General features: G+C 47.1%; 1 protein-coding gene across 4 annotated transcripts in view; it reads right to left on the minus strand.

Moving 5' to 3' along the window:
* Positions 1 to 1204, minus strand: part of LOC116463188 (monofunctional C1-tetrahydrofolate synthase, mitochondrial) — a 238540-nt gene extending 237336 nt beyond the window's left edge. For all 4 annotated transcript variants that reach the window (XR_009211999.1, XR_009211998.1, XM_032146190.2 and 1 more), the window contains exon 1: positions 852 to 1204. Coding sequence is in view for 2 of the 4 variants with exons in the window: in XM_032146190.2 (XP_032002081.1) it covers positions 852 to 1078 (227 nt within the window). In the remaining 2 variants the exon portion in view is untranslated. The remainder of the gene's footprint in view (positions 1 to 851) is intronic.
* Between the last annotated feature and the right edge of the window lie 13851 nt (positions 1205 to 15055).

Raw genomic sequence — 15055 nt, forward strand, 5'->3', positions numbered from 1 at the left:
CTCGCCACCTCCAGGTTGTCCCGAGGGGCTCGCCCTGCAAGGCCTGAGACCTGGGCGCCCCTCTTGGCGAGGGCGGGAAAGGCTGGGGCCCAGGGACGGGGACCGGGACGGGAAAGGCCCGGCCCGGGGCTCCCAGTTCGCTCTGGGCCCGCAGAGAACCCTGCAAACCCAGCTCCCCGGGGACTCCGTGCGCGCTGCGCGGCGGAGCTGGAAACCCGCGCTGAGACCTCTCGGATTCCCCCAGCGGCTGTCCCGGGGGCCCGGCTCCACCTTTGCCGTTCCGGGAAAAGCGGACGTCAGCCACAGACCCCAGCCCAGGGGGCGGCGCGCGGGGAAGGGCGCACAACACCAGGGAGCTTCGGGCGGGCGGCGCTGGGCCCGAGCCCGCCTCTCCCGAGCTCCGCATGCCCGCCCCGAACCCCGGGCCAGCAGGCGCGCCGAGCCGCAGCCCCGCCCTCCTCCTGCTCCTCGCCCCCTCCCCCGGTTTCCGCCCTAGCCGCACCGCCCCTTTACCGTCTGGGTCGCGCCCGGCGCGATTGCATCAGAGCCGGCGGCCGGCTGCGCACGTGGAGCCGGGCGTGCGGTCCGTGCCGCTAGGCGCCCATCGGGGATGCCCACGCCCACCTGCGCTGCAGGCCCGGTCGGGTCCTGGATCCCCCGTTCTCCGCCAGCGCGCCCGGCCGCAGTCCCCAAGCCCGCGTTTCCCGACACACCGCCCGGCGCCCCTAACGAGTTGGCACCAAACACTCGCAGCCCCGCGCCCCGCTCCCCACGGCGGCCCCGGGCGCTCCGCCCCAGGATCGGGGCCGCAGCCGCTAGAGACCTGGGCCAGGGCCAGACCCGACACTCACCTGACGATGGAGTCCCGCGCCGCGGGCGTTCGGCCGCCGGGGCTGCAGCTGCTCCGGGCCTGGCCATCCTGCGGCCGCCGTTGTCCAAGCAGGCCCTCCCCGCCACCGCCGCCGCCTCCGCCGCCGCCGCTGCTAGCGCGACAGGGCACACGGAGGCGGCGCGGCGGGCCCGGAGGCTGGGGCGGGCGGCGGAGCTGGCGCAGGACGAGCGGCAGACGCGTGCCCATGGCGCGACGGCTGGTTCTCAGGGGACACGGAGCTGCGGCTGCCGAGGGCGGCGGGGCGCGTGCCGGGGGAGCCGGCGGCGGCGGGAAGGACCTGGCGCTTCCTCCTGGTCCGCAGGGGCCCCTAGGGGGCACTGCACCCGGCGGCCGTGACGTGCGGAGGGCGGGGGCCTGCGAGCTGCCGGCCGGGAAGTCACGGCTTCGGGCACTTTCGTTTGGTAAGCTGTACCACACAGAGGGTGGGGTGCGGAGTGGGACTCAGACCCTGCCCTGAGTCTCAGCCTCCCTCCCTTCAGCCTGAAAGGCCGAGGTGACCCTTGGTATTCAGGGCGCCAAGTTTAGGCGGGAGGGCTTGGGTTTGTACTGGAGGTGGCCTGAGGATAAGAGGCTTTGTAACCTTAGGCAGGGGCACTTAATCTCGGTGAGCTTGCGGGGCTTCGTCAGTACCACAGAGATAACAATGCTCTTCTTAAAACCTTAAAAGGATTTTATAGTCCTGATTGGTTCCAGGGCCCCTCCAGGGGACCCAGGTCCACAGATGCTCAAGTCCTTGGTAAAAAAAAAAAAAAAAAAAAAAATAGTGTTTGCATGTCACCTACACACATCTTCCCATCATAAACTTTAGTTCATCTCCACATTCCCTAAATCCTCACCTAACATCGTGGAGGGGTTCTTGGAAACTGAAACTTTAAGCCAAATGACTAAGGAAACCAGTTTGACCACAGGCTGATTGATATGAGTGAAGTTCCTACAGCATATCTGTGGTCACAAAATCGCCCCTAAACTTCTAAATAAAGACCAAAACACTTCTAATATTAAACATTGAAATAAGTGTGAGCCATGCATATATTTAATAGCTCACGCCTATAATCCCAGCACTTTGGGAGGCTGAGGTGGGCAGATCACTTGAGGCCAGGAGTTCAAGACCAGCTTGGCCAACATGGCGAAACCCCATCTCTACTAAAAATACAGAAAATTGGCTGGGTGTGGTGGTGCGTGCCTGTATTCCCAGCTACTCAGGAGGCTGAGGCAGGAGAATCGCTTGAACCCAGGAGAGAGGTTGCAGTGAGCCGAGATCATGTCACTGTACTCTAGCCTGGGCGACAGAGCACAGCTCTGTCTCAAAGAAAAAGTTTTGTTAAACACCCCCTATCCCTCTCCCTTAGAGAAAAATAAAGATTAATAAAAGTGAGATCATTTTTACCGGCTTATTCCAACTCAGGGCACCTCACAGGGCGCGCTCACACACACCCACACTCACACTCGGACCATGTAGGTGCACCAATTCACCTAAAGTGCACTGCACGGCTTTGGGATGTGACAGGACACTAGAAGACAGAGAGAAAATCCACATAGACATGGATAAAACGTGACAGTGGACCCAGTCAGAAATCTTTTTTTTTCTCATCATTATAAGAAAACCACTGAGCAAAATGATGAAATGATGTTATTCCAGGACCTGCTCTACTTACAATACCTAATACAATGTAAATGCTATGTAAATAGATGTTACACTGTACTTTATTTCTATGATTTTTTATTGTTATTTTTTGTTATTGTAATTTTTTCAAATATTTTCAGTCCCAGGTTGATTGAGGATACAGAGGGCTGACCATAATTTCCAAGTAAAGTGGATATCAGATTGTAATTTTATAATTCCCAAGTGAGGGTCAGATTATTAACTTTATATTTTTACAAACTTATACCTTTATACTCTTATAATTCCCAAATAAGGTGGGAATAAAACTAGTCCAAGTTACAGAGATTGGTTTTCCATTAGCCAAGCACCATACTAGGACAGTGCTGAAAGGACCCCTCATACAATCCTAACAAATGTAGGGAATTGAGAGCTATTGTCTTGATCTTCAACCTTTGGAAACTGGGGTCCAGAGAGGCCCATCTGTTTACTGGCAGAGCTGGGAGATTCAGGCTGCAATGAGCTGTGAGCGTGTCACTGCACTCCAACCTGGGCAACAGAGTGAGACCCTGTCTCAAAAAAAAAAAAAAAAAAAAGCTTCCTGAAGAAAGTGAAAGAGGTGGCACCTGGAGGCAAGACCTTAGCAGTTGAGCTAAGGGAAGGTCAATGTTGGAAAAGTAGGAATGTTGGAAATGAAGGAACCACATGAGCAAAAGTCTGGAGTAGAAGAGAGCATGATGAATTTGAGATACTGAGAGCTGTTCAGTGGAGTGGGGAGGGCAGGGGAAAATGAGGAGCAATGGCAAGTAAGAAGAGCTAGGCAGGACCATGTTGTGGCAGGTCATGAAACCATTGCATTGCATTTTTTTTTTTTTTTGAGATGGAATCTAACTTTGTTGCCCAGGCTGGAGTGCAGTGGCGCAATCTTGTCTCACTGCAGCCTCCGCTCCCAGGTTCAAGCAATTCTCCTGCCTCAGCCTCCCAAGTAGCAGGGATTACAGGCAACCACCATGCCTGGCTAATTTTGTGTTTTTAGCAGAGATGGGGTTTCGCCATCTTGGCCAAGCCGGTCTCGAACTCCTGACCTTAGGTGATTTGCCCTCCTCGGCCTCCTCCCAAAGTGCTGGGATTGCAGGGGTGAGCCTCTGCACCCAGCCCATTGCATTGCATTTTGAAAGCAGTGGAAAACAACTGAAGGATTTAGAATTAGGAGAGTGGCAATCTCAGATGTGTGTTGTAGAAGGATCACAGCAGCGACAGCGTAGACAATAGAAAATGAAGCCAGTAGACAAATCTGAAGACTGTTGCAGTAACAGGAGAAGAAACGATAAGTTCCTGAGTATATCCTTGACCAATGGATTGGTGAAAAGTGGATGGATTCATGAGATAAGTAAGAGGAACCATTGGTAGCCTTTAGGATTTGATTGATTTAGAGGGTATATGGAAGGAAGTTGTCAAGGATGAAGCCCCACTTTCTGGCTTGAAGTATAGGTGGTGCTATTCCTAGAAGAAGACCAGAGGAGAGAAGCAACAGGCTTAGCCCTATCAAGACTGGCATGCCTATGGAATATCAGAGTGGAGATGTGGAGTAGGATGTTGGATCCATGGATGTATAGCTCAGGAGAAAGTTCAAAAACGGAGATACAGATTTGATAACCATGGTTATGGATAAGATCACCGAGAGAGTGTATAGAAGACAGGAGGACCTACAATAGCACCAAAAAACACAAACAAGAAAGAAGCAGAGGAAGACAAGGCCACAAAGGAGACTACGGAGGGAAAAACAGTAGGAGAAAAAATTAGAAAGTGGGCCAAGTGCGGTGGATCAAACCTGTAATCCCAACACTTTGGGAGGCCAAGGTGGGGGGAATCACCTGAGGTTGGGAGTTTGAGACCAGCCTGACCAACATGTGAAGGGGGCCTGCCCCTCCACACGTGGGTATTTCTCATCAGGTGGAGACGAGAGACTGAGAAAAGAAATAAGACACAGAGACAAAGTACAGAGAAAGAACAGTGGGCCCAGGAGACGGGCGCTCAACATGCGAGGACCTGCACCGGTGCTAGTTTCTGAGTTCCCTCAGTATTTATTGATCACTATTTTTACTATCTTGGTGAGGGGAGTGTGGCAGGGCAACAGGGTGATGGTGGGGAGAAGGTCAGCAGGGAAACGTGAGCAAAGGAATCTGTATCATGAATAAGTCCAAGGAAAGGTGCTGTGCCTGGATGTGCATGTAGGCTAGATTTATGTTTCCCTTTACACAAACATCTCAGTGTAGCAAAGAGTAACAGCAGTATTGCTGCCAGCATATCTCGCCTCCAGCCACAGGGTGGTTTTCTCCTATCTCATGATCGGCTTTACACTGAGACATTTCATTCCCAGGGACGAGCAGGAGACAGAAACCTTCCCCTTATCTCAACTGCAAAGAGGCCTCCCTCTTTCACTCCTCCTCCTCAGCACAGACCCTTCATGGGTATCGGGCTTGGGGATGTAAGGTCTTTCCTTTCCCATGAGGCCATATCTCAGGCTGTCTCAGTGGGGGGAAACCTTGGACAATCCCCGGCTTTCTTGGGCCGAGGTCCCTGCAGCTTACCGCCGTGCATTGTGTCCCTGGTTAATAGAGAATGGAGAATGGCGATGACTTTTACCAGGCATACTGCCTGCAGACACATTGTTAACAAGGTATAGGCTGCACAGCCCTAAATCCATTAAACCTTGATTCGATACAGCACATGTTTCTGCGAGCACATGGTTGGGGCTAAAGTTACAGATTAACAGCATCTCAAAGCAGAACAATATTTCTTAGTACAGATCAAAATGGAGTTTCTTATGTCTTTCTTTTCTACACAGACACAGTAACAATCTGATCTCTCTTTCTTTTCCACACATTCCCCCTTTTCTTTTTGACAAAACTGCTATCGTCATCATGGCCCATTCTTGATGGTCGCTGTCTCTTCGGAGCTGCTGGGTACACCTGCAGACTAACAACAGACAGAACAGGCACACAAGGATTAATACGAAATTTACAATAGTGGAACTTCTGATGGTTTTAACCCAAGTGACTGGGTTAAGATTTGCGAGGCCATCAGTAGCTTCTGCAATTGCCTCAGTTCCTGGCACCAAATTTAAATGGGCTTTTGATGCCTCAAAAATTTGTTCTTTTAATTTTGAAATGTCTAAAGGAAGATTATCTTCTCTTCCTTGTAGGTGGCGTCTAACCATGTCCCAGTGAGGCTCCGACTCATTATAGGCTTGGGGTGTGATACAAAAATCTGACGTATTCCAATCACACTGTAACTGAAAACGATGTTCCAAGCTCATGAGCCTATCTCCCATCCAAATGACATTTTGTCTAAGATCATTAATCTAATTTGACAATTTTTGATCAATACCAAATTGTGAATTCCACAATCTCGTAGAATTTTTTTTTTGCCAATTGTTAACGAAGTGTACTGTCTGAACAGAAGAATGCAATGCAACTCCTGCCACAGCGGCCGTTAACTGTGACTGCAATTAATCCCATAATCACCACAATCAAAGTAAAAAATGAATCTTTTGGATCTATTTAGAACTCCTTTTAATACTTTAGTTAAAATATGGATGGATGGCGAAGCCTCCCACAGTTGGTCCATGGACACAGGGATCCACATGGCCTCTCTTGCTCTCACTAGTAGAATACAATGCTGCCAATTAAAAGTTGAATCAATGCAAGTAAACAATCTACAATTTTCACAGGTTATAGTTTGGGAATCTGGGTTAATAACTATTTTTCCTACAACTAGCATATAAGGGGGCTTTACACAAATTTGCAAAGGAATTGTCAGACTGGAATTTAGGTCGATAGTGTAAGATGGCTTACCATCTCTTGTTTTTATAGCTTGATTTCCAGACCAAATTCTAATGTGGTGCGAGGCCACAGTAAGCTTCCAAAGTTCCGGATGCTCAGGACCAGTAACAGGACTAACTTTGGTCGAGGCGATGAGATTCCCTTTTCACCCCATTCCCAAGGGTAGAGAGACTCTAACCTTTTGTACTTATTTTTATTTAAACGTTCTGTTAAGTCACTATCCACAGTTGGACTCACATGTGCACTGGGACACGATTGAGTTTGTCCTGTGCAATTGCGGTAGAATTGACCTCGAGGTGCCCAATCTGTAATGGTTCCGAATTCATTGTTTTGTAATATCGCCGTGCTATCAGTCACACATTCTTTTCAAACTAAAACTTCTGGGCCTTTTGATCCTTTGGGAATTTCTTTGGGGCAAGGCTTCCCCTTAGGCCTAGATTTTAATGATCTTTGATAAGAAGGGTCCTGCAAATAATTTACCTGTGGCCTGAGTGACATTCCACTTACCATGTGATAAGTAAATCCACTGGTGGCACTGACAGTAGGTACTTCTACCAACCAGTTTTGGGTTGTAGGCATTAAGCATCCTGGTGCCCTCCCCAGGCAAATAGAAGGATAACAATACCCAGTGGAAATATTCATCATCATTCCTTCTTCCTCGGGTTGGGCAGGTCAACGATCATCCGTGGGGCCAGGTACCCATGCACTATTATTAATATATACTTCAATAGAATTATCCACCCATGTAACTGCCCGAATTAAGGGCAGGAAGGGCACATAGGCCCAGTAAATATAATTAGCTGCAGCTGCTCCTGCAGACCTGGGAAGACTTATCACCGTTGATACAATCATCAAAGTTGCAAGCAGCGTATTCCCTGGAGTTTGTGTCACCTTTGTGAATGTACTTAATGCCACTGAACTGTATATTTAAAAATGGTTAAGATGGTAAATTTTATGTGTGCATTTTACCACCATCTTAAAAGTCAAGAAGGAGGTGAAGAAACAGCTCAAATTGGTGATCTAAGTTTGCTAGAGTCAATTTCTGTTGTTTACAACAAAACACTCTGTTGTTGTGTACAGTGGTTAAAGTGAACGCAGGTGAAGGTCACTGGCCATGAGCAAGTCAAGATAATAAGGGGCTGGATGTTGGGTAGGTCATCCATCGAAATATCCATCAAATAGGGATTTTCTAGATATTTTCAGGATGGTGGTAGTATATAGGGGTGGAGAGTATAGGATGATAAGGAGACTGATTCTGAGCTGTGGGCTCACCTTCACTGAATGAGGCCAATTGGTAAGAAGGTCAATGGATGATAGGAGTCAGGTGACACAAAGATTTGCATTCCAGGCTGGGCACGGTGGCTCATGCCTGTAATCCCAGCACTTTGGGAGGCTGAGGAGGGCGAATCACTGAGGTCAGAAGTTAGAAACCAGCCTGACCAACATGGTGAAACACCGTCTCTACTAACAATTCAAAAATTAGCTGGGCATCGTGGCATCCGCCTGTAATCCCAGCTACTGGGGAGACTGAGGCAGGAGAATCGCTTGAACCTGGGAGACAGAGGTTGCAGTGAGTCGAGATTGCACCATTGCACTCCAGCCTGGGCAACAAGAGCGAAACTCCATCTAAAAAAAAAAAAAAAAATTTGCATTCCAAATAGCCACCATGCAATAGTTCATTCATTCATGAGGGCAGAGAAGGGATGGTCTCCAGCCACAGCTTGGATCCATGAAGCACTGACTCCACCTCTCGAACTTGAGGTGTTGGATTGTGGGAGAATGAATAGCCTTCCTTTAAGAGGTCCCCAGGAGAAACATCCTTAAGGAAGAGCTAAGTGTTAGTTTAAAAAAGAAATGAATTGGCTGGGCATGGTGGCTCACACCTGTAACCCCAGTATTTTGGGAGGCCGAGGTGGGCGGATCACAAGGTCATGAGACCATCCTGGCCAACATGGTGAAACCTCATCTCTACTAAAAATACAAAAATTAGCTGGGCGTGGTGGCACATGCCTGTAATCCCAGCTACTCGGGAGGCTGAGGCAGGAGAATCGCTTGAACCAGGGAGTCGGAGGTTGCAGTCAGCTGAGATCACACCACTGAACCTCCAGCCTGGCGACAGAGCGAAACTCCATCTAAAAAAAAAAAAAAAAGAAAAAGAAAAGAATTGAGGGAACTGCTTCCATTAAAATATAGGGAATGTAGAGGAATTCAACATGGAACTTAAAGTGATCCAGAGCATGCAGAGAGAAGATGTGGGAAGAACAGCAGCAGTGAGAAGGTGGGTCAGGAGGGAGACTAGCCAGGAAGGATGGTCAGAGGAGCAGCAACCCGGGGTAACAGTGTGAAGCCTGGTGGTTTATGTGGCTCCCAAAATGCCAAAGAGACAGACCCAGCAAATACTGGAAGGCTACAAATGTAGACAGGACACTTGGATAAAACAAGGGTCAACATAGTTTGCACTTCTATGGGAGTTTGTTCCATGAAAGGGCTGTGTTTACACAGCAACCCCCAAATGCAGAAGGAGCCTGGAAACCAAAGGAGGCAGAGAAATCCAATGTGTGGTTTTGGGTGATTTATTAGGGAAACTTACAAACAGAAATGTGGTCTTGGGTGGCTACAAGATAGGTAGACCTCTGCACCGCAACCCCCCAGACCCAGGGCTTATATCTTGGGGAAAAATATACATGCTCTAGAAGGAATGTGAAGGTGGCTACCAGCATCACAGCCTATGATTTCTGCAACAGCAACGAAGGTTGTTTTGAAGGAAACTTACAGTAAATGGGTGTTTCTACATAAATAATAATACATCGACTCAACATTTTGGAGGCATTCCCAGACTCGGTATTAGTCAGTGGATTGGTATTTAAAATAAATTCACTCTTGTCCCCACCAAGAGTTTTCCTCTTCAATGAAAGAGGAGGCTTTGTGTGGAAAGCAAAAGTTCCTCTTCAAACCCCTTTAAATCATAAATGTTATTGATATCTTTTCTCAAAACTAACTTTAAGTTTCTTATTTTATAGTAATAACTCTCTGTTAAGCCTTATGTAGCAAAGGTAACAGAATAAGCATACTCTGACTTCAGTATCTGTTAAACATGCTCACAGGCACGTAGTACGTTCTGTCCTTGTACCTTAGTCAGAATATTCGTGCTGGACGTGCCCAGGCATGTCCCAGCTTGCAGCCTACGCTCCTCCCTTATTTGGGAATATTATTACTTTTCTAAGTCCTTTCATAAGCAACTTCCTTTTTTTCCTTTGTTCCTCACTGCCTTTACCTATTTTAAAAAGTTTTGAACTGTTAGCCAATCGGGTTTTAGTTTAGATTGTGAGGTCTGGCTCCAGCCAATGGAATCAGGACACAGCAATAGGAACCTCATGTGTAAGGCAAAAATATTCTAGTATCTTTTTTACTTTGTGGGTACTCCTGGCAGGATTGCTGACAGGCACCACCCTTTCTGCAAAGAGTAAAAAGAGTTTCCTGTTGAGGAAACTTTTTGTCTAATTGCGGATTCTTCTCTGCGACATCGGGGAATAAGCATTTATTTCCAACACTTTGGTCTCCCAGGAAGGACTACCTGAGCCATGAGTGGTTTGCTGGGCTTGGGGAGAAGCTCTGGTTTGATGCAGCTTTTTCCGAAGCTCCCAGGGAGTGCAGTCTGGGCCTGGTCTGTGATTGTTTAGGATGGAAAGTGTGGCCCTGGAAGGTGCAAGCCTGGTCCGTAGGAGTATGGGTAGCATACGCACCAACAATGCTCGGCAAAATCTGTCTTATTACTAATATCAACCAGTGTATGGTACCGCAGGTGGGGCACGTATGGCGACATTTTGTATCCGGAATTGGTTCCTTCCAGTGGGTTCTTGGTCTTGCTGACTTCAAGAATGAAGCTGTGGACCCTCACGGTGAGTGTTAAAGTTCTTAAAGATGGTGTGTCCAGAGTTTGTTCCTTCAGATGTTCAGATGTGTCTGGAATTTCTCCTTTCTGGTGGGTTCGTGGTCTCGCTGACTTCAGGAGTGAAGCTGCAGATCTTCGCGGTGAGTGTTACAGCTCATAAAGGCGGTGCATCCAGAGTTGTTCATTCCTCCTGGTGAGTTTGTGGTCTCATTGGCTTCACGAGTGAAGCTGCAGACCTTTGTGGTGAGTGTTACAGCTCATAAAGGCAGTGCGGACCCAAAGAGTCAGCAGCAGCAAGATTTATTGTGAAGAGCAAAAGAACAAAGCTTCCACAGTGTGGAAGGGGACCCGAGCGGGTTGCCGCTGCTGGTTGAGGTGGCCTGTTTTTATTCCCTTATTTGGCCCCACCCACATGCTGCTGATTGATCCATTTTGCAGAGAGCTGATTGGTCCGTTTTACAGAGTGCTGATTGGTCCATTTTTACAGAGCGCTGAATTGTGCATTTACAATCCTTTAGCTAGACAGAAAAGTTCTCCAAGTCCCCACCCGACCCAGAAGCCCAGCCAGATTCACCTCTCAATTTGATACATAAATCTTTAACTGCCGTTGAATTTATTCTTAGAATAAATTCTCGGAAGTCTAATTAATGGCTCAAAGAGGATGAATTTTTAATCTTACTGATTCACATTGCTAAATTCATTTATAATATTCTATACCAATGTGTATTCTGATTCATTTGGGATTAACAGTCCTTCTCCATCCTTAATCATATTGGATAAAAATTAAAAAAACTTGTATGTCACAAAATTAGCATGGTTTTGAGACCATTCTTTAGGGGTCTCCTGATTTTGTATTTCTTTATGTCTTGTATTATTCTCTTACCCCAGACTATCAATTCAAGGACACTTATAGAGAATACAGCCTTGGAAGATAGAAATAGTGTCTCCCCTTAGGGCAGAAGGCAGATTTGTTTGCCTCCACAGAATAAAGATAATGTCTCCCTCCAGGGGCAAAGGTTGGGCAGATTTGCTAGTAGCTTCTAAGTTTGGGGATTTCTGAGCTCAGGGCTCCTCTGCTGTGGAATGAACCACTGTGTGTACAACAACCCCCTGGGCTGCTCTGAGACTCGAGGGGTGAGGGGAAGCAATGGAAATGTAAAGCTCATGCTGCCGGCTGTGCTGTAATCATGTCCTTCATCTCCTACCCAGGAGTCTTGTGTCTTCTGCCAGTGTTTATGAAACTGAGTCAGGTTACCTTGTTAGCTTGCAAGCTGGGTAAAATCTCACAGTTCTTGGCAATCATTTCTGAGCTGGGTTTTGAGGACTCAGCATGTTTCCCTTTGGATAGTAGGGGAAGGGTATTGCAGGCAGAGGGAGCAGCTCTTATTCATATAAAGGCAGAGACAGATCATGGAGGGCTTTGTGGAGGATTTTTTTTTTCCTTTGAGATGGAGTCTTGCTTTGTTGCCCAAGCTGGAGTGCATTGGCGTGATCTCGGCTCACTGCAACCTCCGCCTCCTGGGTTCAAGAGATTCTCCTGCCTCAGCCTCCCGAGTAGCTGGGATTACTGGTGTGCCCACCAAGCCTGGCTAATTTTTGTATTTTTAGTAGAGATGGGTTTTCACCACTTTGGCCAGGCTGGTCTCGAACTCCTGACCTTAAGTGATCTGCCTGCCTCTGTCCCCTAAAGTGCTGGAATTACAGGTGTGAGCCACTGCGCTCGGCCTTGGAGGATTTTATTCTGTGTTTAAAACACAGAATAAAAGACAGGAAGTGGGGAAGACAGTGGCAGGACAACCAGTTAGGACGCTGTTACAGTAGTCCAACAAAAAGACTGCAAACTAGAGGAGGAGCTTCTGAGGAAGAAAGGAGTTGTACATGGGGAAAAATGACATTGGCTCTGGATAACTCAGAGATGTCCTGCAGGAAAAATCTTCAATCCTCCTTGCACTCAAGAGGGGAGTTTGACCCTAGAGATGGTGTTTTGGGAAAGAGAGTGTATATAGTAGTGAATTCAGGTGAATTCATATTAAAGGAGAATGGAGTGGAGATGATTTGGTATCACAAACCTGAAGCCTCTGGAGGCTTCTGGAGGACGGGCAGATAATACAGTATTAACTAGGGAAGTGGACCAGGTATAAAACTTCCCCCAAAGTAGCAATACATTCTACAGATCTTTGTGACATATGTTTATTTTACCTTAAAAGGAGAGATTTCTTATTTTCTACCTAAAGCATCTGTATTCAAGTGTACCACAGTTGCTTTAAATTTGTTGACCAAGTCCATAATGAAGCACAAAGGAACCATTTCCCCCAAAGGTCAAAAAGCAAGTGTCCACCTTTTAGGGTGACTTTCACCTTTAGATCCCCTCCTTAGATCTCACAGCATTGGCCTTACCAGAATCCAGGTCCACACAGACCACATTTTTTTTTTTTTTTTTAAGAGGTGGAAATTTGGATTTTATGCTTAAGCCTTTCTAAAATTGTAAAAGCTGAGGGCCGGGTGTGGTGGCTCAGGCCTGTAATCCCAGCACTTTGGGAGGCTGAGGTGGGTGGATCACTTGAGCCCAGGAGTTTGAGACCAGCCTGGGCAACATGGTGAAACCCTGTCTCTACTAGAAATACAAAAATTAGCCAGGTGTGATGGCACGTGCCTGTAGTCCCAGCTACTTGGGAGGCTGAGGCAGGAGAATTCCTTGAGCCTGGAACGTGGAGGTTGCAGTGAGCTGAGATCACGCCACTGCACTCTAGCCTGGGCAGCAGTGCGAGACTGTCTCCAAATAGATAAATAAATAAATAAAATTGCACAAACCAGATTGAGCCCCTGGGCCAGCAGCTTACAGCCTCTGACTTAACTGTGCTTTAGTAGCAGGAATCTACTTACCCCGTGGTCTTGATGGTTCCATGAGAACTATGTGGAGAGGCATACATTGCTATGTGAACAGGAGGGCAAATTGGGGGCTTGTATTTGCCCCTTAGAGCAGATGATTTGATCACCATCCAAGCCCTGTTGTTTTATATTGAGCTCGATAAACATGGTTTTGGAACCAATGAGGTGGAACTGCCTGCTTGTCTTTCTTTCCTATTGTATGATGCATGTGAATAAGCCATTGTCAGGAAAATAAAACTGTTTTTCATAGATACATAAGGTGGACTTTGATCCATGGATGTGTACCAAAATTGGAAAGTGGGCAAGTGTGTTTTTTGGCACCCCAAATCTCGGCATTCTGGGCCTTTTCCTTCCACCTTATTTGACTTCAACCCCACATCTATGTGCTAGGGTGCTCTATGATCTCATCACATCAAAAGGTGGGAAGTAACAACAACAGCAAATAAATTGCTTTAAAAAAATTCACAGCACCCTCAGAAATCCAGTATGATCAAAAGCAGTTATCAGGACAGGCACTGGTCTACATGGAATTTTGAGGAGGACCTTATAATCATACCCTCCTGTGCCCATGTAGATGCTTAGCCTAAAAGGTTACTGGAAATCTGCAGAGTAAATGTCTCTGGAATTCTATCAGCCATGAGATGGAAAGGCGCAGAGAATCTTTCCAAAATGCCACCTCCCCTGACCTACCTAATAAGAGCTCTAGAGAAAGTTGATACCACTGGATTTCTGAGTGTGCTGTGAATTTTTTTAAAGCAACTTATTTGCTGTTGTTGTTACTTCCCTCCTTTGTGTATCTGGTTTGAATATGTTTTTCACATGCTTTGAGCTCAGACGAGTTTTTAACTCTATTCAATGATTAAAATGTATGGGACACTACAAGTTGCCCAGCACTGTGAGGGGCTGGTAAAGCCATTTCTACCTCAACTGGTCAAATCAGACAATGGTGGCACATGCTAAATTTTAGAATATTATTTCTTTTTTCTTTTTAAGATGGAGTCTTGCTCTTGTCACCCAGGCTGCAGTGCAATGGCAAGATTTCGGCTCACTGCAACCTCCACCTCCCGGGTTCAAGCGATTCTCCTGCCTCAGCCTCCCAAGTAGCTGGGATTACAGGCACCCACCACCATGCCCAGCTAATTTTTGTATTGTTAGTAGAAACAGGGTTTCACCATGTTGGCCAGGCTGGTCTCAAACTCCTGACCTCAGGTTATCCACCCGCCTCACCTCCCAAAGTGTTGGGATTACAGGCGTGAGCCACCATGCCTGGCCTAGAATATTCTTTCAAAAAGGAATTTTTTATCTTCTGTTAAAGAGCTTTCAAATATGCTATACACCAGACATTCCAAATTTTATCAATTTACAGTTATATAGGTTGTGCAATCATATTTTGCATTAAGCTTTTTAGTACAGCAAAATTTCCACAGTATCTCTCTATATAAATATATATAAGCATATATATATATGATTTTGTTAAACAGAAAACATTGAAAAAAAGGGTAGGCATGATAGCTGATGCCTGTAATCCCTGCAGTTTGGGAGGCCAAGGCAGGAGGATCACTCGACCCCAGGAACTCAAGACCAGCCTGGGTGAGACCATGTCTCTTTAAAAAAAACACCAACAAGGCTGGGCGCGGTGGCTCATGCCTGTAATCCCAGCACTTTGGGAGGCCGAGGCGGGAGGATCACCTGGGGTCAGGAGTTCGAGACCAGCCTGGCCAACATGGTGAAACTCTGTCTCTACTAATAGTACAAAAATTAGCTGGGCATGGTGGTGTGCACCTGTAATCCCAGCTACTCGGGAGGCTGAGGTAGGAGAATTGCTTGAACCCCAGGAGGCAGAGGTTGCAGTGAGCCGAGATCATGCCACTGCACTCCAGTCTGGCTGATAGAGTGAGACCCTGTCTCCAAAAAAAAAAAAAAAAAAAAAAAAAAAA

Source organism: Hylobates moloch, unplaced genomic scaffold, assembly GCF_009828535.3.
Source record: "Hylobates moloch isolate HMO894 unplaced genomic scaffold, HMol_V3 SCAFFOLD_28, whole genome shotgun sequence".
NCBI classification, from domain to species: domain Eukaryota; kingdom Metazoa; phylum Chordata; class Mammalia; order Primates; family Hylobatidae; genus Hylobates; species Hylobates moloch.